Source organism: Ailuropoda melanoleuca, chromosome 9 (assembly GCF_002007445.2).
Source record: "Ailuropoda melanoleuca isolate Jingjing chromosome 9, ASM200744v2, whole genome shotgun sequence".
NCBI classification, from domain to species: Eukaryota; Metazoa; Chordata; class Mammalia; order Carnivora; family Ursidae; genus Ailuropoda; species Ailuropoda melanoleuca.
Genome location: NC_048226.1, coordinates 10978042 through 11005051, shown reverse-complemented (window position 1 = coordinate 11005051; position 27010 = coordinate 10978042). Strand labels below are relative to the sequence as shown.

Here is a 27010-nt window from a genome sequence, read left to right as displayed (position 1 = left end):
CTCTCTGGAGGAGGGCTCACTCGCTTTTCACTTTAAATCTTTTTACACTGTTTGGATTTTTCTTTTTACTATGTGCATTGCTATTTGAAAAAAAATAGAGACAATCTTTGAAAAAGGACGAAATGCCATCTGTATCTTAATACCACCGACCTCGCTCTTTTTCTCTATGTAGCACTGCCGTGGAATATACTTGCACATTCTGTGTCCCCTGGAGGAGACCGGAACCCAGCTCCTGGACTGGCCCTGGGGACGTGCTCTTGGGACCGCGATGGGCATGCCTGGGAGGGGGCACCTCCAGCCTGCACTGGTCTGGCCTCTGATTCTCTGCACCACGCTCACTCCCTTGCCCATCCAGCACTCAGGTTTCTGCTCTGCGCTGCCAGGCGGCAATGCCCACCCCGCTGATCCACTGCTCCAGCCCTGGCTCCGATGCCCGCTGGATCTCTGCCAGCCTGCGGCCGACGTTCAGCACTTTTGGTGCCTAATTAAGCACCAATTCACAGGCTTCCTCTGCACCAGGCCTGTGGCCTGGGTGGCTAAATGGGCCAGGCAGCGGGCTGCTTTCCTGCCCGAGGGCCACCCTCTCCGCGGGTCACAGCCTTCCCCATTGTTGTAATTGAATCTGAGCCATTCACTACCATCTGCGGACCAGAGTTTTCCCCTTCCTGCAGCCATATTCAACTGCCTGGGTGTCCTTCCCTTGGGCTCTTCACCTCCCTTGCCAACAGCCCGCCAGGGCACTGTGCCACTCTTGCAGGCTGGCAGAGCCCGAAGCCTCCTGGAAGAGCTGCTCAGTCTGGGGCAGGGCCAGTAAGAGTCAAAGGGCTGGCTTTCTCTGCATCACACTGCCCCCTCCCTGCGATGTCCAGGCCCCATGACTGCCTCAGACGGGGAGGAATCTCCAGAGTTACCCAGTGGTTAGAGACTCTCCTAGCACAGGTGCGATGAATCAAAGAATCTCTGGGGTGGACCGTCTAGCCCAACTGTTAAGGGTTGGATTATATTCCCTCAGAATTCATCTGCAGAGGTCCAGCTCCAGTACCTCAGAATGCCACCTTATTTAGAGATAAGGGTGTTTACAGAGGTAAGCAAGTTAAAATGAGGTCATTAGGGTGGCCCCTATTCCAGTCCTTATAAGCAGGGGGGGATTTGGAGATAAACAGGTGCACAGAGAGAACGATGGTGATAGCCCTCCACGAGAGAAAGAATAGATTCTTCCCTCAGAGCTCTCAGGACTTCCAGCCTCCAGATGTGCAAGACAATAGCTTTCTGTTGTCAGTTTAGGCCACCTGGCTCGTGGTCCTTTGTTACAGCAGCGCTGGCAGACTCATACACTGACTGTGTAGGATGCGCGTTTCCCAAGTCATGGCCCAGCAAGGGGCAGAAACGCTGCCCGAACAAGGGGCAACCAAGCTTATTTCAGATGACCTCTATTTGTTGGAATGCTCTTCCCAGGGCCCAGATGAAGCCTGGCTCCTTGTAGATCCCTTCTCAACCCTCGTTCTACACCTGGAGTCTCGCAGGCCAAATCTGTGAGCCCCTCAAGGGCAAAAGCCTTGTGTTCCCCCAGCACAGGCCTGGGGCCTTCTAGGTTATAGCAAATAAATATTTACTAATTAAAGAAAGATTGCTCTCATGCTCCTTGGAGACTTCTCTCCCCAAACCTTTCGACTTTCGAATTTCTCCACCACTGTGGTCCCTCTCCAGCCTGGGACCCAAAACTACACCAAGTGGGATTTGAGCAAGGTCATCGCTGACCTCCTTGACTCTGAAAACATCGTACATCCATCGCTGTGATCTCAGATCATCTTATCCCTTTGAGCAACCACATACCTGCTGCTGGTTGGGAGTGTTCATCTTACCTGTACAATTGTTTAGAGCCTAAGTACAGAATCTTGCATTTGTCCATATTAAATTACTCCCTCTTAGGTTGGCTCATTGTTTCAGCCCATCAAAAGAAGTTTGGATTCAACTCTGAGGCCCCAAATATTGGGAATCCCCCCAAAGTCATGTCTTCTGTGACCTGGCTAAGGAGACAATTAATGCCTTCATTTAAGTCATTGGTAAAAATGGGGAAAGATGGCAGTACAAGAGGCTGGTGGAGTGTTCTTAGAGACCCCCATGAAGTCAAACTTTAATTAATTAGTCTTTTGGGTGTCCACGGTCAACAGACAGTGGTCAGTCTGTCAAGGACATGAGAAAGGGGATGGGAGTAGGCACAACTGAAACCCATACACATGGGTTCTAGTCCCCCTCTTCCTCATCTGAGTGACCTGGAGTGATTCACTTAACATCTCTGAGCCTGTTTCCTTGTGAGTAAAGTGGGGATGAAAATAGTATCTTTCTTACAAGGTTTCTCTAAGAAGAGACTTAACATTTGCTCCCTTTTACTCCCTGAAATGTCACAGTTCTCCATGCTACTCAAGAAATACTTTGTCTAAGTATCTGACTTAAACCAAGATTTGAAATGACTACACTGATCCTGAGTCTACCCGTCTACTACCCTCCCCAGAAAAGCAGACCTGGGGAGTGTGCCCTGGTGTCTTCCTGTGAGGACATCCGATCTTGAAGTTTGCGTCTTCATCTTCAGATGTTCCCGAGCCATTGCCCTGATAGCCATTTTGAAACTCTGGCTTCGGGTTGACAACAAGTTCTCTGGAGTCTGTCTTTTCCCCATGTTTAGAAAACTGGGGCAAGGATGGCCTGTTCCAGATTGTTCTTCTCCAATTTTGTCTGATTTGGGGAAGACCAGGGCCAGCTGCTCAGTGGTCTTAGCGTGTGATATCTCCCGGGATGTTAATAGGTCTTGGTTTTGTTGAGAGTAGAGGTTCTCAGACTTAACGCTGTGCATCAGAATTGCCTGTAGGGTTTGTTAAAATGCAGATTTCTGGGCCCCAGATCTACAGTTTCTGATTCAGTAAGCCTGGGTTGGGCCTGAGAATTTGCATCTCTAACAAGGACCCAGGGGATGCTGATGTCGCTGGTCCAGGGACCGTGTTGAGAACTGCCAGTTTAGGGCAGTGAAGAGGGATTGTAAGTAATGATACCAAAGGCTTCGTTACGCTATCCAGGTGAAAGACAGCTCTCCTTTGCTGAGAAGACAGGTGTAGAGGAGGAACCAAGAGTCCAGTTCTCATCTGTCCCTTGTAGCCTCCACACTGCCTGCCCTTAACTTTTTCGTTCTATTTACTTGAAACATAAAATGCCCTTTCTGTTTTTCTTTCTTTTTTCAGTGAGGGGAGGGGTGGATGGAGAGGGAGAGAGAGAATCTTAAGCAGGCTCCACACCCAGCGCAGAGTCCGACATGGAGCTCCATTCGCCACCCTGAGATCATGACCTGAGCTGAAATCAGGAGTCAGAGGCTCAACTGACTGAGCCACTCAGCAGCCCCCTTTCTGTTTTTCTTAGGATTTTCATAAGCTCAAACTCTGGCTTTAGCCTTCCCGACACTATTCTTTTAGGGTCCCTGTCATTATTTCCTGGTTATTGTTACAGGGGCAAATGGGTGGTGACTGGGAGCCAGGGAGGAGTCCTGAACCGGTCTCTCACCAGCCATGCGACCTTGCACAAGTTACTTACCACCTGAGGCTCCATTTGTTGTCTTTAAAATAGGATGTGGGTTCTGGTTCTCTCATTATATGACGTAATGCTTAGCATGGCGTCAAACACAGCAGTGTTAGGAATGGTTACCTGTGCCCCTCATCTATTCTCCTGCATGTCTTTCTTCAATCTAAAGTCACTGGGGACCCCCTGACCAGTCATCACATGCTCTCTCAGTATCAGGCACCATGCAGGGGACAGGGGCGCAGCATGAAATGCCATTGTCCTGACCTCAAGGCACTTACAACTTTAACAATTAATAATAGTAAGTAGGTTAATAAACACAAATGCATAAGAGAAACAGGAGAACTGAAACTGTGGTCATATGGTCTCTCCGCATGAAGCCCGGCTCTACCATGTGCCAGCCTGTAGTGCTCGATGGACGTAATATGACCAGCACTGGGCTCTAAAGTGATTTATATAAACGATTTCATTTGGTCTTCACGCCAAGCCTATTTGCTGTTACTTCAGCATCTCACGGTTTTCTCCCCATGAATGGCTGGACTGGGGACACTAACCCAGTCCTAGGAGCACAATGACTTGTGTATGGACATGTCTAGGCATTTCAAGCCACCCAACTGTATTCGGAGTGTGGATGCAGCTGGTCTCTGAGGATGGCTGCTTTTCCTCGGAAAGATGGTTTGGATGTGAAGGAGCAGTCAAGAAATGGGGGAGGCCAAGGCCAAGGCGAGGCCAAGGGGCAAACAACACTGAGCGCCTCAGCCAGGGATTCTACAAGACCGTGTCAAGCCTCAGATGCCAGCGGGTGTTTGGTGGGACCCTAAGGTCCACTGACCTTTCAGCTTGCTCTGCCTGGTGGGAACACGGTCCCAGACTCAGAAGAACTGCCCCGTACCCAGGGAGGCTTGATACACCGCTCCCCTCTGTGGTCTCCTAACACCACTTCCGTGGTGTGACAGCACCCGGTCCACTGAGCCGACGGGGGCCCCAGATCCAGAACTGGCTGGCTGTGAATTTGCTTCTTCTGGTGCCCTGGTTGGAGCGAGGTGCTATGTTTCATTTCCTGGTTGTGCCCCTCGCTGGCTTGGTGGCCTCGTACAAATCACCCAACTCATCTGGGCGTCAACTTCCACCTTTGTAGAACGAACACACTAAGATGCCCCACTTGACATTCCGACCAGTAGGCAGAAGGATTCCGATTTCCTCACATTCTCACCGACATGTGTTATTTCCCACTTTTTTGATAACAGCCATTCCAGGGGGATGGAAAGTGATAATTCACTGTGGTTTTGATTTACGTTTTCCCCAATGATGAGTGGTGTTGAGCATCTTTTCGTGGGCTTGTTGGCCATCTGTGTATCTACTCTGCAGAAAAGTCTATCCAAGTCCTTTGCCCATTTAAAAATTGGGTTGATTCACTTGTGTTGTTGTTGAGTTGTAAGAGTTCCACATATACTCCGGATATTAATCCCTTATCAGATACATGATTTGCAAATATTTCCCCCTGTTCTATGAGTGAGTTTTTTCCCTCTCAGAAGATATTGGCTTTTTGGTGCATGAAAAGTTTGAATTTTGATGCAGTCCCTTTTATCTCTTTTTTCTTCCGTTGCCTGTGTTTTTGGTGTGATACTTAAGAAACCATTGCTAAACCCAAGGCCGTAAAGATTTTCCGCTACATTTTTCTCTAATGGCAATTTCTTCTAATCGAATGGTATGCTTAAAAGTGGCAAAAATGGGCTACTACGAAATAACGAGTGTTGGCAAAAATGGGGCAAAATGGGATGACAAGTGTCAGGGAAAATGTGGAGAAACTGGAACCCTCGTGCACTGCTGGTGGATCGTAAAATGGTGCAGCCACCATGGAAAGTGGGATGGGGGTTCTTTAAAAAACTAAAAACAGGACTACCGTATGATCCAGCCATTGAAAGCAGAGTCTCAAAGAGATATCTGCACGCCCATGTTGACAACAGCTCTATTCACAATAGTCAAGAGGTGAAAGCCGCCCAAATGTCCACGGATGGGTGGATGGACAAACAAAATCTGGCATATACGTTCAACAGAATATTATTCAGCCTTCAAAAGGAAGGCCATTCTGACACAGGCTACGGCATGGTTGAACCTTGAGGACATCATCTTAAGTGCAATCGGTCAGTCACAGAAGGGCAAATGCAGTATGAATCTCCTTGGACGAGGTAGCTAAAATAGCCAAATTCATGGACCTGCAGTAGAAAGGTTACGGTATCAGGGGCTGGAGGGAGGGATGGGGAAAGGAGACTTGTTGTTTAATGGGTATAGAGCTTCAGATTTGCAAGATAAAAAAGTTCTGGAGATTCATTTCCCAGCACTATGACTATACTTAACACGACTGAGCTCACAGTTAACGATAGTTAAAACAGTACATTTTGGGTTGTGTATGTTTTACCGCAATAAAAAAGTTTATCCCCTCCCACCTCATAAATTGAGGGTTTATTGAACAATAGATTTTTAAATATGGAAACAAGATTATTCTGTTGGAACTTTGAGGTGAAGAACTCCTGTCAGGCGAATTTGACTTTGTCCACCGTTCTGCTACAGAAGCCTCTATCAAGTTGAGCCTAAATAGAGGCTCCTTCCTGTGGTTTCACCCTCTGGTCCTACTTTTACCTCTTAAGTCTATAGGACAAGTCTAATGCTTGCCGGGGGGTTGGTGGCAGTAGCTATGACTGACTGACTGTGTGTCTCCCTTGGCTGGCACAGGACACACACATTCGGATGTAGGCAGGGTTCCCCGGCAGTGGACAGAGAAAGCAGGGCTCAGGGAGACAAGGGACCTGTCCCACCACCTGAGTAATGGAGGTAGGATTTGAACCCAGGTGGCCCTAAGTCCAAAGCCCATGATTCTCATGCTAGACCAGACTGCCTCTAGGCCAGTTTCCTCCTCAGCCATCTTTTCTAGGAACCCTTGGTCTTTTCTCCTGTGGCTTTGTTCTGCGTGTCCCCCCCATCCCTCTATCCCATTCCTCCTCTCGCAGCAAACACCAGGTAAGCTCCCACCAAGCCTGGGCAAGCCCTTGCTCTCCCGACAGACACTGCCCACCTTTCCTGTAACGCCCATCTGGACCCCGCACCCTGCAGAGGGAGAGGGCCATTGGCAGAAATCCGTTCCGAGGCCCCCGAAGCCCTCTTCCCCGTCCCGTCCTCCCCTTGCTAAGAGCAGAAACCAGCCCCGTTCTCTCCTGCTGTATTTCCTCCTGGGAGTTCCTGCAAGGGAAGATGTTGCCATCCCAGGATTAACAGGCTGTTTGTTTAAAGGGCTTATTACTGGTACTTAATGCTATTTTGACAGATGAAAGTGAGTCAATTATAGCTGGAAATAGCTCTGGCTGCATACGTTTCTTCTAGGTAGTAGCCCATTCCTTGTCCAAGGGACTATTTCTCTTTACCGTGGGCTAGGCCTTCTCCTCTCATCCCCTCTGACCCCCAAACCACATAAAGACTCTCCTCTTTCCACTCAGAGACAACAATTAAGGCATGGAGCCCAGAGTTGCTGTGGCAGACCCCCGGTGTGACAGGATGAAGGGGATGCTCATGGAAGGCCTGGCAGGTCAACCTCCAGGATAAGGGATGTGGATCCAGGGTGCCCTGTGGCCATCAGGTGTCACTCTGCTCCATCAGCCACAAGTGTGGCCACCTCTCACTGAATGTGTCACTCGGCTTTTCTTGGGGATAATGGGTGCTGGCAACCCACCCTAAAAAGACCAGTGCCTGTCATAGGCTTGGGTGCCACAGGGGTCACCTTTGTGAGGACAGCAAGAGCCCTTTGTGGGCTGGTCAGAGAGCTTCTTGGGGTCACACTGAGTTATGCTTGGGCCCCAGTAAAGAGCATTTCAACGTCAGTGGTGGGGGGGAGGGGTCTCTACAATATGCCCACTTGTGCCACTAGCAGGAGGGGGAACTGCCACGTGGTTGGATAAGCAAATGGATGCAGGGCCTGACCCCAAGCTGCAAAGTCAGGCGTGTGGACAGGTGTATTTGTAACAGGCATCTCAAACTTAAGATGCCCAAACTTAATACCCCCAAAACAGGCACGGGGTCTCCTGTCACAGAAAATGGCACCAGTGTCCACCCATATGCTCAAGCTCTAATCCTAACAGGCCTCCTGGATGTTTCTCTTTCTCCCCCTCCTTGAGGTCCTTAAATAGAGCCCATCAGCAAATCCTGCGGCCTCTCCGCCGAAGTTTCCAGCTAACCTGAGCCACCTGTGGCCTCTCCGCTACCACTATCCCAGTCTTAGCTGCCATCAGTCCTGAGCCAGACCGTTGCAAGGGCTTCCAGCACGTTCTCCTCCTTCCACCCGTGCCCCTCATGGTTCATTCCCCACGCGCAGCCACAGCAGGATCGTTCCCAGCACAGCTCTCCAGGCAGGCACTGCGGACTGGTCAAAACTGGCATGCCGGAGGAAACCCATCGGCCAGCCCCCCTCCTTTCTCCGGGAAGCGAGGTGTAGGAAGGCCAGAGGACTTGCTGAGCAGTGAGCTGGGATGGAAATGCATCTCGAAAGGAAGAGCACCCACCAAGCCCCTCCCAGACTCGGCGCCAGCCCCCTGCCCCGAGGAGAGGCTGCTCACCCGCGGACAGCGTGCAGCAGGCGCAGAGAGGGGTATGCAGTGCGCACGTTGACGCGGTGCTTCAAGATGAGCTCGTTGACCCACTCAACGCGCTCCTTGCCGCCCCTGGCCATGAAGGCGGGGATCCACAGGATGCTGCCGTTGAGACTGTGCAGCCGCTGGAGCAGCTTCTCCCGCCACGTGGCGTTGACCAGGTCCTCAAAGGCCCGTTGGATGACGGAGGGGTTCATGGTCACCAGGTCGGTCTTGAGCCCCACATCCCGCGCGTACTCCTGCACGGGGGCCAGGTTGCACCTGCCGGAGAGAAAGGCGTCATGGTCCTTTGGGGAAAGATGAGACGCCGCTGCATACAGTTCATTTCATCCAACCTTTACCTCCGGTCCCCTCCTCCTCATCGTCCAGCACCGCCCCCCTGCCCTCCTGTCATCCCTGCTTCTTCTTCCCTGACATGCACGTTTACTAGGCTCTTATGACGCGTAGAACTTTGCTGGTCCCGGGGGCTGTACGAGAAGCACCTTCTGGAGTTCCAGGTCTAGTAGAGGAGGAAGGGGACAGCCCACTAGACGACCGTGCTACAGGCAGGCGTGACCTGGCCACGCTGGGTAACAGCGAGGGCTCTGAGGGCACACTCCCAGCTTCAGAATTCAGCTCTGCTGCTTTCTACCTGTGTGATTCTGGGCAAACCACTCAACCTCTCTGTGCTTCCTAAGAGCTTCCCCACAGCTAAGGAATACACACAACGGTTTCTTTAGCTGCGACGGAGATCCCAACAGCACCCCCCCGCAGGGATTAAAGGAATCACTACACACCCAGGACTCAGAACACTGCTGGACCTCCCTAAGATCTCAGTGTGAACTGATGTCATATTACCAGGGGAAGGAGGAGCCTCAGCTGGTCTTCTCAGAGCGGTGACCACTGAGGGAAATCTAGAAGGGTGAATGAGCATTAGTCCCTTTGTGGATGAGGCAATTAGAAGTGTTTCTCCAGCTTGCCAGAGCAGAAGAATCGCCTCAGGCGGTAGTTAAAAATACAAACTCGCCGGGTCTCTCCCCTGGGGATCCAGATTCAGCAGGTGAGCCAGGACTGATACTGATTTTTACAAGTCCTTCAGGTAATTCTTAGGACCAGGCAGTTCAGGAAACATCATGCTCTGTGTGGCATTGTAGGCACAAGAAATGTGTCTAAGGGCATAGAGGCGCTCAACAGTGTGGGTGTTTAGGGAGAGGCAAGTGATTCGCCCTGCCTGGGGCATACTGTATGGAGGAGACAAAGCTGGAGGGGCAAGCAGAGCCTGTATGTCATGGATGTGCTTGCAAGGGCAAAAGGGAGCCACAGAAGATTCTTGAGCAGGAGAGTAACGTGGCAAATCTGCACTTTAGGCAACAGATAGACAACAATAAGACGACGTTGTAGTAGGTATTGCATTGGATGGAATTGGGTCTGGGAGGACAAACTAAAAAGGCCATTTAAATCTCGTGCTGAACCAGCCAGGGACCCTGGGTGGGCAACCTCTGATATCTCAACAGAGGCCTGCTTAGTGGGTTCCCACCTTCATGGGTCCGGCTTGGGTGTGCACAGTGGGGCTTCTTGCCCGTGCTGCAAGCCGATGGGCCAGAGGTGGCCACAGGGGAGGCCTGGCTGCTTCCTGCACAGAGAATGTGATGGTGGAAGAGCCCTTCACCAGTGGAATTAAGTCTGAGAAACTAGAATGAGCGTTTGTAGAACAGAGGCTGGAGACGTGAAGACCAGGGCCACGGGTCATTGCCAAGTGATGAGATCTAGGGCGACACCACCCACCCTCCTTGCAAGCCAGGACTTTCTTCCTTCAACATTTAGGGAGAGAAAGGAGGATGATCAGAAAGAAAACTAACATCCTTGCGCTCCGGTGTGTACCAGCCCCTGGTCCTTTAGTACAGGTCGGCTCACTTTATTCTGACTCAGTATTCATCCCCCTCACTTTACAGATGAGGAAACCCAGGCCAGAACGCCCAACGTAACTTGCCCAGAGGCCCAGAGCTAGTAAGAGAACCTCCGGGATACAGTCTTCAGCGTGTCTGACTCAAAGGCCTGTTTGGTGCTCAGGCTAGACCCCCTAAAATATCCTCGGGCCCCATTCCCACCCTGGCCTTGCTGTCTCTCACTGTGGCTGCACATTGCAAGGGGGTGGAACTGCTTTGGGACACCTTCAGGGGCCCCTGCCTCAGACCTCCGAGGAACTAGCCTTGTTATCATGCCTGCGGTTTGAGACAATTACCCCTATTGTCCTGAAGCCCAGCCGAGCCAGGCTTCCAAGACCTCCCTCAAAGCCTGGGGCCTCTTCCAGGCCAACCTCCGGGTCCTGAGAGCAGGGGGAAGCGGATTCAATCCGAGTCTATCATGGATGGGCCTGTGGGGGCTGCGGGAGGGGCAGAGAAGGAAGTGATGTGGAGCCTGGCCCAGCAGGCGTCCATGTTGGTCAGGGGAGAGGAAACGGGCAAGGGCATACCCAGCTACAATACTGGTCAGTCGGGGTGTCGTCTGAGTGCCCTTCTGGAGACTCTGGGGAGCCCTGGGCCTGCGAGCAACCTGAGGCTGGCTCCCCACCTCATCCAACACGGGACTCTGCTCATGGCAGGTGTTCCAGGCCGGGGAGGGCTGTGAGGGCCAGGCTATTCCCATGACGATGCCTCAGGGCCACTCCCTGAGTGAGGGTGATGGGGGCAGCTCTGTCCTGCTGTACCCTCCCCTCCACAGGGCAATTTTCCTTCTGGGGGTGGTCGGGGGGGGGAGAATCAGGATGGGAGTAAGCTTGATCTAACAGCAGGCCAGGCCTCCCGAAGCAAATTCTGGGGGGGCTGTAGGCGGGCTGCGCTTTGATGGGCATACACTGGGCTGGAAAGGAGTCCACCCCTTCCAGAAACACGTCCACAGGTTCCGGGTGAGGAGCAATCTGCCGGGGAGAGAGGAGGCTCATGTGGGGTTCTGAGCCAGACTGCCTGGGCCCACAGCCCGAGCCTGGCCGCCCGAGCGTGCCGTGGACCTGTGGCTCTCTGCACCTCAGTTTCCTCCCTGCAAAAAGCAGCCCAAACCAGAACATTCCTGATAGGGTTGTTGCGAGAATTACGTAAGTCAATAAACACGAAGTGCTTAGAATTACACCTGGTTCACGCTAAGTGCCTAATGAACGTGGTGACGAGTGCGGTGGTTTGTCCGTGAAGGGGTGTTGGTGCGTTAGGTTCTCCCTATTGAAGGTGAGTGTGTGAGTGTGTGTGAGTGTGCGAGTGTGCGAGGGTGAGCACACAGTGAAGTTTTGATCCCCAAACATCTGGGAATTTATTCTGTACGTATATGACCCCGGGTGAGGCAGTCTCCTCAACCTGCTATTGCAGGCTCTTGGGGATGCTGCGGGGACCAGCCCTCCCGTCTGGCCCCAATTCCCAGCAGCCCTTTGGGTTGGCAGCCTGTGCTCAGTCCCAGCCTCCGCGATCCATGAATCTAGTTTCTTGCTTCCATGCCCTTCCTCACGCTGCTTCCTCCTGCTCACCTTTTTCATTTGCCAACGTCGGCCACCTCGAAGGCTGCCTCTTCCAGAAGCCTGCCCTGAACTCCCCCAGGAAGGCTGAGTGTTTGCAAGCTCACTGCATTTTGCATGCAGGGTGTCTTCCCACTGTGGAGTGTAGAGCTTTCTGAGAAGGGGCAAGGGCTCCGCACCTCCCACACACAGGAGGGGCCCAGTTAACACAGAGCAAAGCAAAGTGACAGAAGACTTCAACTGACAGGGACTGAAAACATCCCATCAGGACCCTCCTGGCGTCTGTTATCTCACAGAGCCCGGAGCCCGAGCCTGGAGCCTGACCCCGGAGCCCCTCATCTGTGCCAGGCACGGGCTTGGACTGGTGTCCGGAGATGGACAGGAGCAGCCTGCTTTAGGGGAGCTCGTGGTCAGCGTGAGGCGGGTGGGGTGGAGATCCAGGGTTCGTGGAGAGCTCTCATTCAGACGGGCAAATGCCACAGGAGAGGTGGCATGGCATTGTGGGGTGACCTCCTTGCACCCCAGGGAAAGGCAGGGGAGGGAATGAACACTTAGCGTGCCCTATCGTGGGAGACACTGTCCAGGCACACTCACACGTGCCGGCTCAGGCAGTGGCCACGGCATCGCACCCCTTTTCCCCTTTGTGGGAGCTGGGACCTGTAGGATCCCCCGAGGGGAGGGTGGGAGATCCCCCAGGTGGAAAGAGCCCTGAGGAGTGGCCCCGATGGGATGGAGGAGGCAAGGCTGCCACTCGGCATCACGAGGGGTCTGTATGCTGTGCGGCTTTGTAACCTTGTCCTGAAAGAGCACCCAAGTCCACCCCCGAAAACATGCAGGTGTGTGCGAGCCATGTGCAGAGACAGACCTAAAGGTCAAAGGACAACCGTGCTCTGTTCTGGGGAGCTCTCTCCTTGGTGCTCCAGGGCCCTCTTTTCTAAGGCCCCGTGGACAGGTGTGGACACGACCTCCGGCAGAAGGCAAAGCATGCCATGGCCGTGCTTCTCCAAGGAGGGCATCAGGAATGCAGAGTCTCCGGCCCCATCCCGATGACTCTGCCCTTGAATGAGCTCAGCTGACTCCTGGGCCGGTCAGAGCTTGCGAGCTGCGGGCTGGAGCACAGACGGTATTCCCAACGGAAGGACCTCAAACACGACTAGTCCAGCCCGCTCGTTCTACAGGTGGTGAAACCGAGGTCCAGAAGGGGGAGTGACACACTCCCAAGTCATGTGACAAATGAGCAGCAGAGCCCAGACCGGACTCTGACACCACACTGCTCATCTCGTTGCGTCAGCACACCCAGATGGAAACCGCTGGCTGGAACGTGCTGTTGCCTCTGGAAATTGCTAGGGCAGGGCTGGGGGGAGCATGCAGACCTCGCCCCTGAAGCTTGTGACAAAGGAAGAGGGGTGGCTTATACATGTGACACCGACAGGAAGGCCTCCTGCTCCATGCTGCTGGGCACTCCCTACTCTTACCCTCTGCGGCACCTTTAACACCCCTGCCACCCCACCCTCACCCCTGCTCTGGCTTCCATCAGACACCTGCACCGCTTCCTTCCCCCTTGCATTCCCCTTCCGTGTAGACTGGAGGCTGCACGGTCTTTGAGAATGGGGGCTGAGAGTGGGGGCTGATCCACGGGCTACGCCAGGCACAGGAAGAATCTGGCAAAGGCGAACAAGCTAAACCAAGTTCGGCTGCTCGGCGGCCATGGTGCTTCCGTCATAGTGGATGCAGGAGTAAACACACCGTCTAGTCTCCCGTCCTCAGGTTCAGGGTGCTCTGTGAGAAGGCCGCTTCCCAAAGCCCCAGGACAAGGCTCTCTTTGCATCAGGACAGCCCCGGAGGAAACGTGAGATGCGGTATGCCCTTCTGCCAGGGCTGGGGCACTGTTTGGGATGAAACTCGAGGCTCTGGGTGCCCTACTTCTGACCAGGGGACAGCAAGGCCTTGTTCTGAGTCTGTCTGGGTTGGGGGTCAGGTATCAGGGCCAGTGGTAACTGAGTCCAAATGGGTCCCAGGAGACCTAACAATGAGAGCTGATATTTCAGGGAGAATGACGGTCAAGTCCAAGTTTCTCTGCCACCCCCTCACTTCCCAGATTTTGACTACAGGATATAGTTACTAGCGGGGCACCACCTTCGAGAGCATTTACAAGAGGTTTGCAAACTTGAACCGAGAACGGGTCAGCCGCAGCTTTATCTAGGGGTCGGCAAACTTTTTCTGTAAAGGTCTAGATACTACTTTCGGATTCTGGCATATGCTCTCTCTTTGGCAACACTTCAACTCTGCCCAACTAATTTAGCCATTGAGGACATGCGAATGAATGGGCATGACTGTGTACCAATAAAACTTTATTGATAAAAACAGGCTGTGGGCCATAGTCTGCCTACCTCTGTGCCGGGTGAGGGATTCTCAACCTTGGCTGTACACCAGAAACATGTGGGCTCCCTGCGCCGCATGCCGCTTACCCCTCAGACTGACTTAAATCGCTCTGGGACTTTGAAAGACACCTCAAGAAATTCTAATGCACAAAGTTGAGAACGGGGACTAACCCAAGCAGTGTCTCCTGTTTCAACCTCTTGGGACAACTGGCATGCTCAACGTAAACCTGCCTGTCCCTTTGGGCTCAGAGCCCCTGCTGTGGTTACCTTATGACAAAGCTGTGTGTGTCGATCTCCTGTCCGCAGCCGCTGTTCAGCAAGACCCCCGAGTTGCCCACAATGGCACAAGTCCGGAAGTGCTTGTTCTTCAGGGGAGAGGTTCTGGGGAGGAGATCATAGAGGTTCTGGGACACGTTCATGGTGCTGTCACGGTCGAAGATGTAATGAATGATGTCCCCGGGCTTCAGGGTCCCCTTGAGGACAGAGATGTCCTTTTCAGCATCCAAGAACTTCAAGATTTGCTTCCTACAGAAACCAAACACACGTGAGGAAAAAGTCTCCCTGTTGCCAGCTGCCCTTTGTCAACCCAGCTTTTCCTGTCCCCTGTCCCCTGTAGCCTGATGCAGCCAGCACCCAGGTGACGCTGAGTTCAGGTGCCCTCTGAGAATGGGTTCTAGGTGGGGAGTATCAGAAACGGCCCAGAGGCAACTATGGTGGGGGCCAGTCTGGTTTTTGTGGTTATGGCCTCTTCCTATGAGAGACACTCCATTAGGACGTAGTGTAAGCTCATCACAGAAGTCTCTGGAAGAAAGGGTGATCCACCATTTTGGTGTGCCCAGGACAGCCTGCTTTTAGCACTGAAAATCCCATGTCCCAGGGAACCCCTGTCTTGGACACACCCAGACATTTGTCACCATTCATCACACTCCCCTCTCAGTGGGATTTGGGGCCAGCATCTGATGGGGGGGCTGAACCAGGATTAGGAAGCCAGAATGACACCAGTCCCTCACTCCTCAGTGGTTTATTTTTTCTGCAAAAATCTTCTCTGGGCAAAGGGGTATCCCATGGGGTGAATGGGAGTGGGATACTGTGAGGTGTGTCAACTTCTCTACCTTTGAGAGACTGAGAACATGGCCTGCCATCCCTGGGCTGGTCCATTCTGGGGAGTGTGCTGCCCTGCCCCCACTGCCATCTAGTCTGGGGTTTGTAAAACTTGATCCTCCCTGGTCCCTCAGAGCAAATTCTTTTGTGCTGTTTCAGAACAAAGGTGAGCAAAGGACAGCTCCCTAGGCTCTGGGATGACTTTGATTTAGGGGAAAAGTTCTAGAAAGATCTAACAAAGCACACAGCTGGAATGGGGTGTGGTCAGAAAAGGATAGGTGTCTTCTTAGAATCACTGGGGAGATTTATTCAAACCACTCAGGCCTAGCTAGGGGATGCTAGCCGGGGTGGGGGTGTTTAATGTCTGAAACTCCTAAAAGATCTTTAGAAATGAGTCAAGTCATAGAGAGAAATTTGGTCCCCACATTAGCCCAAATGAACTTCATTTCCTGTAGCAAGCCCCTATCTAGCATAGATACAGTGATTTCGGTCTCCTTTTCCACAGAGTCTCAGAGGGACAACACTTCTTCCTGCACAATGCAAATGTGAGAATTTGCAAGAGGGACAACACTTCTTCTGGCACTTTGCAAATGTGAGAATTTGCCAGATGGTTGCCCCATTGTGCAGACGGCAACACTGATGCCTAGGAGCCTGTAGGACTGGAGATGACAACCTGCGGAGGTCCCAGTAGGACCTGAGACATCGGGTGTCCAAGAGTAGCTCAGGTCTCTGCATGCTTCCTAACGCTCAGTGGGTGGCTTTAACGTGTGCCCGGATTTGGGGACCTCTGGCAAAGCCAAGTGGTAGCTAGAACGCTGGGCAGGCACGACACTCTTCCTCCATGAGTCTTTCCTTATCAATGACCTGGATCTCTTGCTGTCATGCACGGGAGACACCCCTTGCTGAGTAATTTGTATCTCTTGGTGGGAAAAGAGGCATTACATTTATTTACTGCCCTTTACCAAGGATTATACAACTTGACAAACTGATACAGCATGGAAATTGCTAAAACGTCTGCAATGACTTACCCCAAAGTATTTAAAAGTAAGGAGAGTCCCCAGAAAGTCCATAAATAAACACCTCTGTGAGTGAACTGATTTATAACTAAGTATGAGAAATTACTATCAATTATTAAACATCATTCCAAATCACTCACAGCATCTCTTATTAAGAAGAATTTTGGTGATTAATTGAAGGAAGTTGAAAGGCATTCTTTCTTCCACCTGGGTGAAGGCACATTGCTTCTGCCAGAATGGCTGTGTTTGCCGGCTCCCATGGTCTGGTCTTCTCTGAAGTGTGTGTGTGTGTGTGTGTGTGTGTGTGAAGTGTTCACTTGTCTATCCAGGGGCAGAGGAGGGGCCAGGGGGATGCAGGTGGGCTTGTGCTGGTGGGAGGATTTCACTCACAGGTGGTGTGGGGGTGCTCCCCCCACCAAATATGGGTCTACTTCCTCACCTCATAACCTGTCATGTGCCTTTATGTGGAAATAGCACCTTTGCAGACGTAATGATATTAAGGCTCTTGCGACGGTCCTGGATTACCCCGTGGGCCCTAATGCCAATGACCAGTGTCCTTACAAGAGGCGGGAGAGGGAAATACCCAGACACACAGAACAGATGGGGGCAGGGATTGGGGCGATGAGGCCACAGGGCTGAGGAAGGGCTGGAGCACCCCTCCCCGCCCCCCTGCCCTGCAAAGGGAGCGCTCAGAACTGGGGCCCCATAGCTGGGAGAGAATACGTTTCCGTTGTCCTAAGCCACCAAGTGGGTGGGAACTGGTTAAGAGCAGCCCAACCCTGGGAGACTACTGCACGTGTTCTCACTGACCTATCCAAGGGTGCTACTGACCCAAGGGTGAGGGACGTAGGCCTGCAGCTGGTCACCCAGGGGGCCTCAGAAGGGGCACTGGTGGGGGTGGCAGAACGGTGGTGCCGGGAGTCATTCCTTCGGATGGCTTCTCAGCTGCCGGGTCCTGGGTCTCATGCCTCTCTAGCCCCTACCCCCCACACCCCCTCATGGTCCCAGATGAAGCCTTGAGAACTAGGACATGGGGTTATTTCCATTTTGCCAGTGAGCCTACCTGGAGGGGGCACCTCCCTGCTCCGTGCGGTGACACCTTTGTAGCTCTGGGCCCCCTGTTCTCCCTCCCCATGGTGGAAGGCCCGGGAAGGCTGCCTGCCATAGTCAAGGCTTTCTCCGTCTGGGGCAGGCTACCTTGCCAACCTTCCCGCCTGCATCTCCCTGCTAGCCTGTCTGCTTCATGTTAGCACACTGGGCACCCAGCACGATGCCTGGGCTCTACGGACCTAGCTTTGCTGGGTCAGTCATGGCTGTATCAACGTCAAGTCCTCAAAATGCTGCTGCTGTAATTCCTTCTTTACAGCTCCCCCTCCTCGCCACCCAGCAGTGACTACAGACCTCTGAGACGTCACCCTCAAAGCTCAGGACAAGAGCTGTTCTCTGGCTAAGACACTCTCCTCTTCATGTCACCTGGGTCGCCTACAGATGGCGGCACAGGTGCCAGGCTGGCTCAAGCAGGAGATGTCTCCCTCCAGAGAAGGACTCTGGNGATCCCCTGGGAGAAGCCCCCTTGGGTCTCCCCCCCCCCCCCCCCAGACTCCTGCTGCTGCTGACCCGAGAGCCTCACTCCTTCTGGAACGCAGGACCTCAGCAGGGTGCTCCTGCCACCTCCCCAGCCCTAGTCGCTGCACACGTGTTGGGCTGCTGGGCTTGTCTCGGGTTTTTATTTCCAATTGATCGCTTACAGATGAAACCTGCCTCAACGGGAGGTAAACATTTTATTTCCATCCTGACTTCTTTAGATGATGGAGAGCGGCAATTTGCCGGCTTGTGCCAAGGAAGGCCAACGCTGTCTCTTGTCCTATAGGTAATTACCACTACCTGATCCTCAGAGAGAGTGTCTGGTTGTGCCTCCATTTGGCCGAGGCTGGCTGGATGTTGTGCTTAATGCTTTCATTACTTCTGTCAACAACAGCTGGCGACGAGGAGCCATTTATTACAACTTCAGCTCTAGAAGGGAAAAAAAAGAGAAAGAGGGTAGACATGATCTGTTATCATGCCGATGACAAGTCTAATAGTTCTGTTTTTGCACGGGCTTGAATGTAAACTTCGGGAGAGCAAAATTGCAGTTATTACCTGAGAAGGGAAGGAAGTCTATTTATCCTCTAGAATGCACAAATTCTCTCCCTCAGGTATACACTACATACAGTTTGGAGACAGGGAAGGGGGTGGTAGAGCTCTCTTTCTCCCCACCCCCTGCCCCAGTGTCTCCTCCCAGTGAAACCTAGCTGTCGCCGTTGGAGTAGTAATACGTCTTCAAGTTACTTTTGCAAAACTCTGCCATTGCATTAGCAGCTGGGTGTCATTAGATGGTCTACAAACTCACTAAAGAGAAAACAAAAGCTCATACCAGGGGGAAAAGCAGCCTGGGCCTTCCTCCTCCTCCCCCTTATCCCATCACTGCCCCATTTGTACCGTCAGATGACACCTCACACCTCGTTCCACAGTTCTCGGTGCTTGGTCTCCCTGTCCCACTAGGCTGTAAGCAGGGGCGCTTCCTCATTCACTTCTTTATTCCCCAAAGGCCTAACCTAGCAGGTGCTCAATCAATGTTTGTTGAATTTGAATTAGAATTTCATCCTGGGGGAGCCTGGAAGGATGAAGGAGCTGGTTGGCCCCGTATGCCAGGGGCAAATCACAATTCTGGCTGCACATCATCTCTCCACCTGACTCAGGAACACTAAGCACTCAGGACCCACTTGAATTCTGAGGTTTGAAATCTATGCTAGTAGGTTTCTAAGAAACTAGGTTACAATTACACCTCTAAAGGCGGCCAGCCTGCCTCTGTCAGATGTGCACAGATGCACGTGGGTCACATCAGGTGTTGCTTTTGTCTGTGCTGACAGCAGATTCTCCCACTTAGAGTGCTAAGTGGATTTGTGATGCCATATTTTGGAGCTGGAAAGAATTCAAACCAAACATCTATGTCCTCAGCATTTATCTTGAAACAGCCAAGTTAAAAAAGGTGCAATTCTTTTAACGAGGTCTACAGCCGATGCCCTGTTTTGCTTTTTGTAGGCAGAGAAGAAATTCAGTTGGGGGTGCACATTGTCTCTGCCCATTCTCCCCACACGCCTCCATTGCTCAATATTCCTGACTCCTCTGCTGATATCGCTGGTCTTGGAGTCAAACACATGTAATTTCTGCAGAGGAATACGAGAGGAAACGGAAGACCCTTGGAAATTTTGCTGTTTTCATGAAAGGAAGTGGAAGGTGTCATGGGAAGATTTCACAAGCTGTGTGACTGTGGGTAAATTGTTTTATCTCTTTGAGACTCAGTTTCCCCATTTATAGAAAGAGGGTGTGGAAGAGGAAGATATCCAGCGCTAAGGATCTAGAATTCTCTAAGGACCACGATGTCTCCTGCACCTCTCACCGACTGCCCTCTCATGAGGCTCCAGGAGGACCTGCCTGTGGCTATTTTGACCCTTTGGAACTGCCTCCTTCTGCACAGGCTACAGGCAGGAGCAGTGACACTTGGGACCACAGATCTAGCTGCCGCACTCCAAGGCCACAAGCTTCACTGTAGCTTATATTAGATGTATATGTGATAGAAACACTTGACTTCTTGTGATGGGGGATTGTCTTCCTAACAGGCTAGCTGATGTTCTCATCGGAAATAAGCAACCAGAACCTGCCTTCTCATGCCTTAACATGGATTCGGTCTTCAGGTGAAGCTTCCCAGAAACTGGGGTACATTGGGTGACCCCAGACTCTCTCAGGCCAGAAGGATCTGCAGAGGTACCTAATCTGGGATCCTCGCCCAGGGGATTTTCTTGGAAAACTCCAGAAGGGGTTTCCAGGCTTCTCTGGGACACAGAGTGGTGGAAGTGAGGAAGGGAGAGAGATAAACACTGGCATGATTAGTGGTAAAATTCCATCTTTGTTTCTACTTCCTAGTGAAATCTTGGAGGAGGACCACCGCCAGCCATGGTCTTCCTGGAGTTAATCCTGGCTCCGTGGCTGTCGAGCTGGGAGACTTGGTTAAGTCACTTTGGGTCTCTGGCCTCTGCTGCCTTCTCTGTGACGTTGAAGGGATGGATTAGATGACCCAGGAACCACCTCAGGCCACTGGTTTTACATGCTCTGTGTTGCACAAACTCAGCCGAATTGGTGGGTTATTCTAAATCAATGAGGAAACAGGTTCAGAGGGGAGAAATAATTTGCCCATGGCCCCAGCTAACAAGCACGGGGACTGAATCCAGGCCTGCCTGGCTCTCAAGACTTTTTCTTCCTGCTTCTCATACTTGATTTTGTGTAAGACTCTTCCACCCTCAAGTTACCATGGGGCATACCTGTGGCAAGATCAAGGGTCAAGATCTTGTTTCTCCAAAAGGGGACTTTTTCCACAGTAGAAGAGAGAGGAGCTTAGGGCCACATGGCTTCCTCTTTTATTTCTGCATTTTACCAGGCACAGTGCAAGCTTCGTTTGTAGCTCCCAGGTGGTTAAGAGGTCATTAGAGAGCTAGAAGCAATGACGTCAAGGAGAGAGGGATCACTTTCCTGAATCATGTGGGGTCAGGAATGGACATCTTGAATAGGTCTGATACGGTCAAGAGACCTAAAAAAATCTATGGAAAGGCAAGTAACAGACCCTTCTCCAAATAATTTGGATCTCTCATTCTCAGACTCACCACAAAAGGATATTTAGAAAGTAAAATAAGGCCTTCATTTTCAGTAGTGGATGTTTATGTCGATTAATGTGGCATTATTTCTCCCTTCCAAAGTTCCGTAAGCTCAGGCTCATAGACTGTAGGTCAGAGCTTTGGGGCAGTTGTCATCAGTGGAGAATGGGGACTCAGAGGAATGGTCCAACCATAGCCAGTGGCAAGTGTGGGTCTGTTGGCTTGCAAAGCATTTGCTCGCTTCTCTGTATCGAGCTGCCCCTGGCCAAGGATAATCACAGGAGAAAACACTCTTTCAGTTTAGATTGTGCATTCAACAATAAAGATTAACATTACTGAGTCGACTCCCTAAATATTTTTAAGAGGTCTTTGTGAAGTTCCTGAATGTTTTATTTTCCGTCTTAATCTCCTGGATAAGCCACCTACCACAATGAAATTGAGTGAAAGACCTAATTCTCTTTAGAGCTTCCACCGCTCAGCAAAAACGCAAGTTATGAACAAGCCCATTGGTGGCTCAAGTGCTTCAAAGTGTGTGGGCTTTTTTCCAGAAAGTAGCTCTCACCCATCTGAGTTTCCCATCTCTGCAGCCTCTAGACCTTGGGCCATTTCATGGGCTCTTCTATCGACAGCTCCTCCCCAAAGTGATTAGGGAAATGCAAAGCCAAAGTGAAACGAAACAGATCTATTTGCTAAGTAAGAAGGGCACCAGCCAGCAAAGAGGAGAAGCAGATTAATAGCTGCCTTACAGCAAAAACAAATGAACACAAAATCTAATTTACAAACCTATTAGATTTGCTATGTAAGCTGTTCACAGCTGATCTGATTGTACCACTGCCTCCAGAATCCCTGCAAGACAAAGGAAATGCATTATTTATAAACCCAGCTCTTCAACGCAAAGCCCTCTTCAATCACCAGGAGATCCTGCAGCCCGCCCCGGAGAACCACAGAGGGCGAGTGAGATCTCACTCCGGCTTCTCCAGAATGGGCAACATCCTGGCCCGGCCACAGACCCAAGCATTTTACAGGGAAGTAGGCCTCCAGATCTTTCCCGCCTCCCACCTGAACAGTGTTTCAGTTCGTACCAGGGTTTCCACTAGAGACTCTCATTTGAGTTTTGAGACAAACTTCTTTGGGATTAGTGGCCCCTCGTCAATCCCGCAGGATAGCACAGTCATGCTCAGCATGACTCAGCATTTCTTGGCACTCACTCTAGCATGATTCAGCACCTGCCCCTGGTCTTCTCGCGCTCTCACTCGCATGTGTTAGATGTGGTCCATCACATTCCAAACCTGAGACACCGAAGTTCAACAGAGGCGGCAGTGATTGACTCAATCATTGCCTCCAACCGAATGTGAGAATGATTTGCTTTTTGGTGGCAGGAAAAATAATAAGTGGTGTCACTTTGTTGGGAGGGGGTGGGGAGCAGGAGAAGGGTGAATAGTGGGGTCCTTTGCTTCTTCCTCTGGAATATAAGTTTTTGGAGTGAAAGACTTTTAGGGCCCTTTTCCAGCCCCACCATCCATTCAATTCTGAAAAAGGGGGGCTCTAGGGCCATGAAATTTCACCCTGCTTTGCTTTCACACTGGGCCAGGGGCTAGATGAATCCATCCACCCTCGGTACCTAGTCCGCTCTGGGCCCTGTGTGTGTTTTTAAAAAGTTGTGAGACGAATTATTTTTATTAAATTAAAGATTTTTTTTCTCTCACTGATTTATAGGATGTGTGGTTGAGGAGCTCTTTCTTCATACTTTTCTCATTTTTTAAAGTTCCATCTAGCCTTTCAGTCACGGTGTTGGAGCACTCCAAAGAAACGATTAAGTCACCGGCAAAGTGTGTTTTAAGGGATCCTGTGATTTAATGAGAACTCTTTGGGGGAAGTGAGTGCCTATCTCCACACTGGCTGTAAGTCTGGATCTTTCTGTCCGCTTTCTTTGGGGTTATCATATCTGTAGTTAAAACACTGTGTGTGTGTTGTGTGGGTGTGAAAACATACATGTCTTTTCCTGATGGACTGAAATGTCTTTTCGGCATTATTTGGCAACAGGCAACATTCTCCCACATCACAGCCGGACAACCGGACAACAGGAAGTATGTCAGGTCCTGCCCAGAGCCTCGACCCTCAGCTCTTTCGTCAGGTCTCAAATTTCCATCCCTCCCGGTCTTGTTCTTTTTTTTTTTTTTTTTTTTAAGATTTTATTTATTTATTCGACAGAGATAGAGACAGCCAGCGAGAGAAGGAACACAAGCAGGGGGAGTGGGAGAGGAAGAAGCAGGCTCGCAGCAGAGGAGCCTGATGTGGGGCTCGATCCCATAATGCCGGGATCACGCCCTGAGCCCAAGGCAGACGCTTAACCGCTGTGCCACCCAGGCACCCCGCCTCGCGGTCTTGTTTTTGATTGCATGGAGTATCACTGGTTCTTCACATTTTAAATCAATGCCTAGTATTTCCCTTTTGTCCCTCCTTCTTTCTCCCTGGGAAGACAGAGCTCTGCTCTGGCACTTGACTCAGGGGTCTGCGATTATCAGGCCAGCTCTGGCCCTGTAAGTATATCTACTCAGATCAGACCCCAAGGGCTTTCTTGGGTGTACTGCTGTCCACATGTCATTGACCTTTCGCATCCCCCCATCCTGACCCCTGTCCTCAAAATCAGTACTCTTCCTGGGGAAGGAAGACCTGCGGGGCCAGATATTAAGTCAAGTGCAGTAATTAAAAGTGTGCTAATAGCTCGAGGCTAATGGAACCAAAAAGATCATCCAGAAAGACTGCATATAAGAATTGATATATGACTTTAAAAAATCATGATCAATGAGAAATCCAATAAATAGTTCGGAGTAGTTGGTTAACAACCTGGAGGTGAGGTGGAAGGGAATCAGTTGAGTGTTACTTTATTCTACACAGCAAAAGAAATTCCAAGTGATTTAACTAGTGTTTCCCAAACGCCAGCCATTCTCATACTCCTATCACCAGTTCACCATATTTTGCTTATCACTCACACCATTACCCACTTAAGTTTTAAAATTGACTCATCTTGAAAAACTCCTGGTCTAAACAATGCCATCTGTGAAAATACAGGTTTGATGTCATGATTATACATGCATTTGAAAAGAACACAAAGTCATTAACACAAAAATATTTATCAATGGAATTCCTGAAGTCATATCATCCCCAAGATTACTTCTAGCACCCTCTGGAAAGACCGAATTGAAGAGGTACCCATTTAAGGAAGAGATCCCATAAGAAATTGGTGAGAAAAATGGAAGAGAATATTTATCAAATCTCCGATGAGGTATGAAGAGTATATGTGAAGGACTTTTTATTTTTTTTATTTTTTATTTTTTTAAAGATTTTTAATTTATTTATTAGACAGAGATAGAGCCAGCCAGTGAGAGAGGGAACACAAGCAGGGGGAGTGGGAGAGGAAGAAGCAGGCTCATAGTGAAGGAGCCTGATGTGGGGCTTGATCCCGGAACGCCGGGATCAGCCCTGAGCTGAAGGCAGACGCTTAACTGCTGCACCCCCCAGGCGCCCTGCGTGGGACGTTTCTTTGTTGGTGGAGTTGGGGGTAAGGTGCTGAGCAGCATCTTGGCCTCCATCACTTTATGTCAGTAGCAGCCCTTCCCCTACCCCCCAAGTTATGACAACCCAAAATGTGTGCAGACGTCACCAAATGTCCCCTGGGGCAGGAGGGCGAAATTGTCTCCATTCAGAATCTCTGCTCTAACCCTTGTTTCTGCCTGGTGCCCCTGGGGAGATGGAACTCCCACCAGCCAGCCCATCTGCATCACTTTTCTGAGCTGAACCCCGAGCCAACACTTGTGCCTTCCTTCCAAAGCATCCCCATTTTCATTTCTCCACCATCTTTTCCTTCTCCTCCCAGAGCATTCAATTGTCTTACAGCATTTGTCACCTTCATGGTGTATTTAATTATTTCAACTATTTCATGGACTCACAGATGGGGGGCTTTCAAGAAATCTCATGTGCATAGTCCAAAGTCCTCTTTTTAGAGTTGAAATCAGGGCCTGGAGATTTGGTCCTGGTTGCAGTTTCCTTGGCTGCTCCCCACACTAGAATGTCAGCCCCTGGAGGGCATGCATTTAACCAGGTCTTTTATTTTCTGTATTCTGAAGCCTTGTGGACTCTGGAGGGACTGCCCCTCCCAGGGTTAGCCAATTCCTAGAGATAGTAAACAATTCACTTGGGAGTGCACCTTTCAAAGGCTAACCAACCAGTCTAGAGCCCATACCCCTCCCACCTGTCTTACTGACTTCTCATACTCTGGGCTACTATCCCCTGCCCTCATCACCTCAGAGCCAGATATTAGACAGCTAAGGGCAGCCCCGATGTCCCCCCGATGTCCCAGAGCCTGCTGAAGTTATTCAAACTGGCCAAACTCAGCCTGCTTGTCCTGCCTCAATCTTCCTCCATATGAGAATGACAATAAAGGCTCTTGTCCACAGTTTTCCCCATCTCTCTGCCTCCTAAGTGACCTGGGATCTGGGAGTATAAAAAACTATCTTCTTAATGGCAATCATCTGTTGGCCTGATCTGTTGGCCTTAATGGCAATCATCCCCTGATCTGTTGGCCTGATCTGTTGGCAATCATCCCCTGATCTGTATTATACTTAAATAATAATACAACGTATATTAAAATGGGGCGGGGGGGGCCCCGTCTTGTTCACCTTGACAGGCTTCCCCAACTGGGGCTTAGTGAATCAAATCTAACTTCTAGGTTAAGTTTAACTTTTCTCCCAAAGCCTTCCCTTCCCAGTGACAATGCCACGTTCCTGCATATTATTTACACTGTACAAGACACAGTTTCACCTCTCAGCTATCTCAGAATGGGGAAGACCGTCATTCCAAGAAACAGACTGCAGATTTTGGCTCCACGGGAATCACATGAATTGACAAGGGATTTTTTTTTTCTCATTAGGTTTTGCCTTCAATGTTATTAAAATAAGCTTACCTCCCCTACAATGGAGGAATGCTGATACCTGCTTGGTTGAGTGACAGAAGATGATCAGGTGAGAAAAATTTGCTAAAGATGATTCACGGTGTGCCCAAGTCGCAGAAACGAAGGCGCTTGGGTCATCCAAAGGAGAAAACATATGGGAAAGCACTTGCACACATAAAAAACTCTGTAAAACAAGGTATAATACTCGTAATAACCCCTGTGCATTTGACCCCGCTAAATATTCTCAGCCACAGCGATGATAGAGATTGACTGCTTAAGAGCCCTGCATTTTATTTTATTTTATTTATTTTTTAATTTTTTTAAAAGATTTTATTTATTTATTCGACAGAGATAGAGACAGCCAGCGAGAGAGGGAACACAAGCAGGGGGAGTGGGAGAGGAAGAAGCAGGCTCCCAGCGGAGGAGCCTGATGTGGGGCTCGATCGCAGAACGCCGGGATCACGCCCTGAGCCGAAGGCAGACGCTCAACCGCTGTGCCACCCAGGCGCCCCAGAGCCCTGCATTTTAGGACAGTGATCCCCTTTCCACCACTGACCCAATACTCCCTCCAAGGAGAGTGTACTTGGGAAACTAAGACAACACGTAAAAATGATATATTGAAAAAAATCATGTACAATTAGCTCTATTTTTTGTGAAAAGCAATTGGCAAACCTGAAAGCTACATTTCGGTGTTGCCTCTTCACCCAAGCCCCATTGCTTATGGGTAAGGTAACAGCCAGCACCCTGGGGTCTTGCAGCTGTTTAGAATCTCCTGTGTTCTTTGTCATTGGAGAGTCAGGCTCCGTAAACAAACTGTCAGCTTACCTAAGAGTCTAGACACAACTTAAACAACTGACTAGTCTTTTTTTTAAAATTTTTTTTTAAGAGTTTTTATTTATTTGACAGAGAGACAGCCAGCGAGAGAGGGAGCACAAGCAGGGGGAGTGGGAGAGGAAGAAGAAGGTTCCCAGCGGAGGACCCCGATGTGGGGCTCGATCCCAGGACTCTGGGATCACGCCCTGAGCCGAAGGCAGACGCTTAACGACTGAGCCACCCAGGCGCCCCAACAACTGACTAGTCTAGAGAATAAAAGATTAAACTAAAGCACACATCATGAATTTGCAGATGGTTCTCCCTCAGAGTTTTGGGAGAACCTTGCGTACGGGGATACAGGTTAAGAGCACAAGTCTCTGT

The 27010-nt window shown here is 50.6% G+C and overlaps 1 protein-coding gene across 1 annotated transcript in view; it reads right to left on the bottom strand.

Annotated features, from left to right (window-relative positions):
• Positions 1–27010, bottom strand: part of ST8SIA2 (ST8 alpha-N-acetyl-neuraminide alpha-2,8-sialyltransferase 2) — a 63989-nt gene that overhangs the window by 8421 nt on the left and 28558 nt on the right. Inside the window, exons 2-5 of the mRNA XM_034667913.1 lie at positions 21649–21711; positions 18062–18190; positions 14328–14585; positions 8169–8462 (exon numbers count right to left, since the gene is read on the bottom strand). Of these exons, the coding sequence (XP_034523804.1) occupies positions 8169–8462; positions 14328–14585; positions 18062–18190; positions 21649–21711 (744 nt within the window). The remainder of the gene's footprint in view (positions 1–8168; positions 8463–14327; positions 14586–18061; positions 18191–21648; positions 21712–27010) is intronic.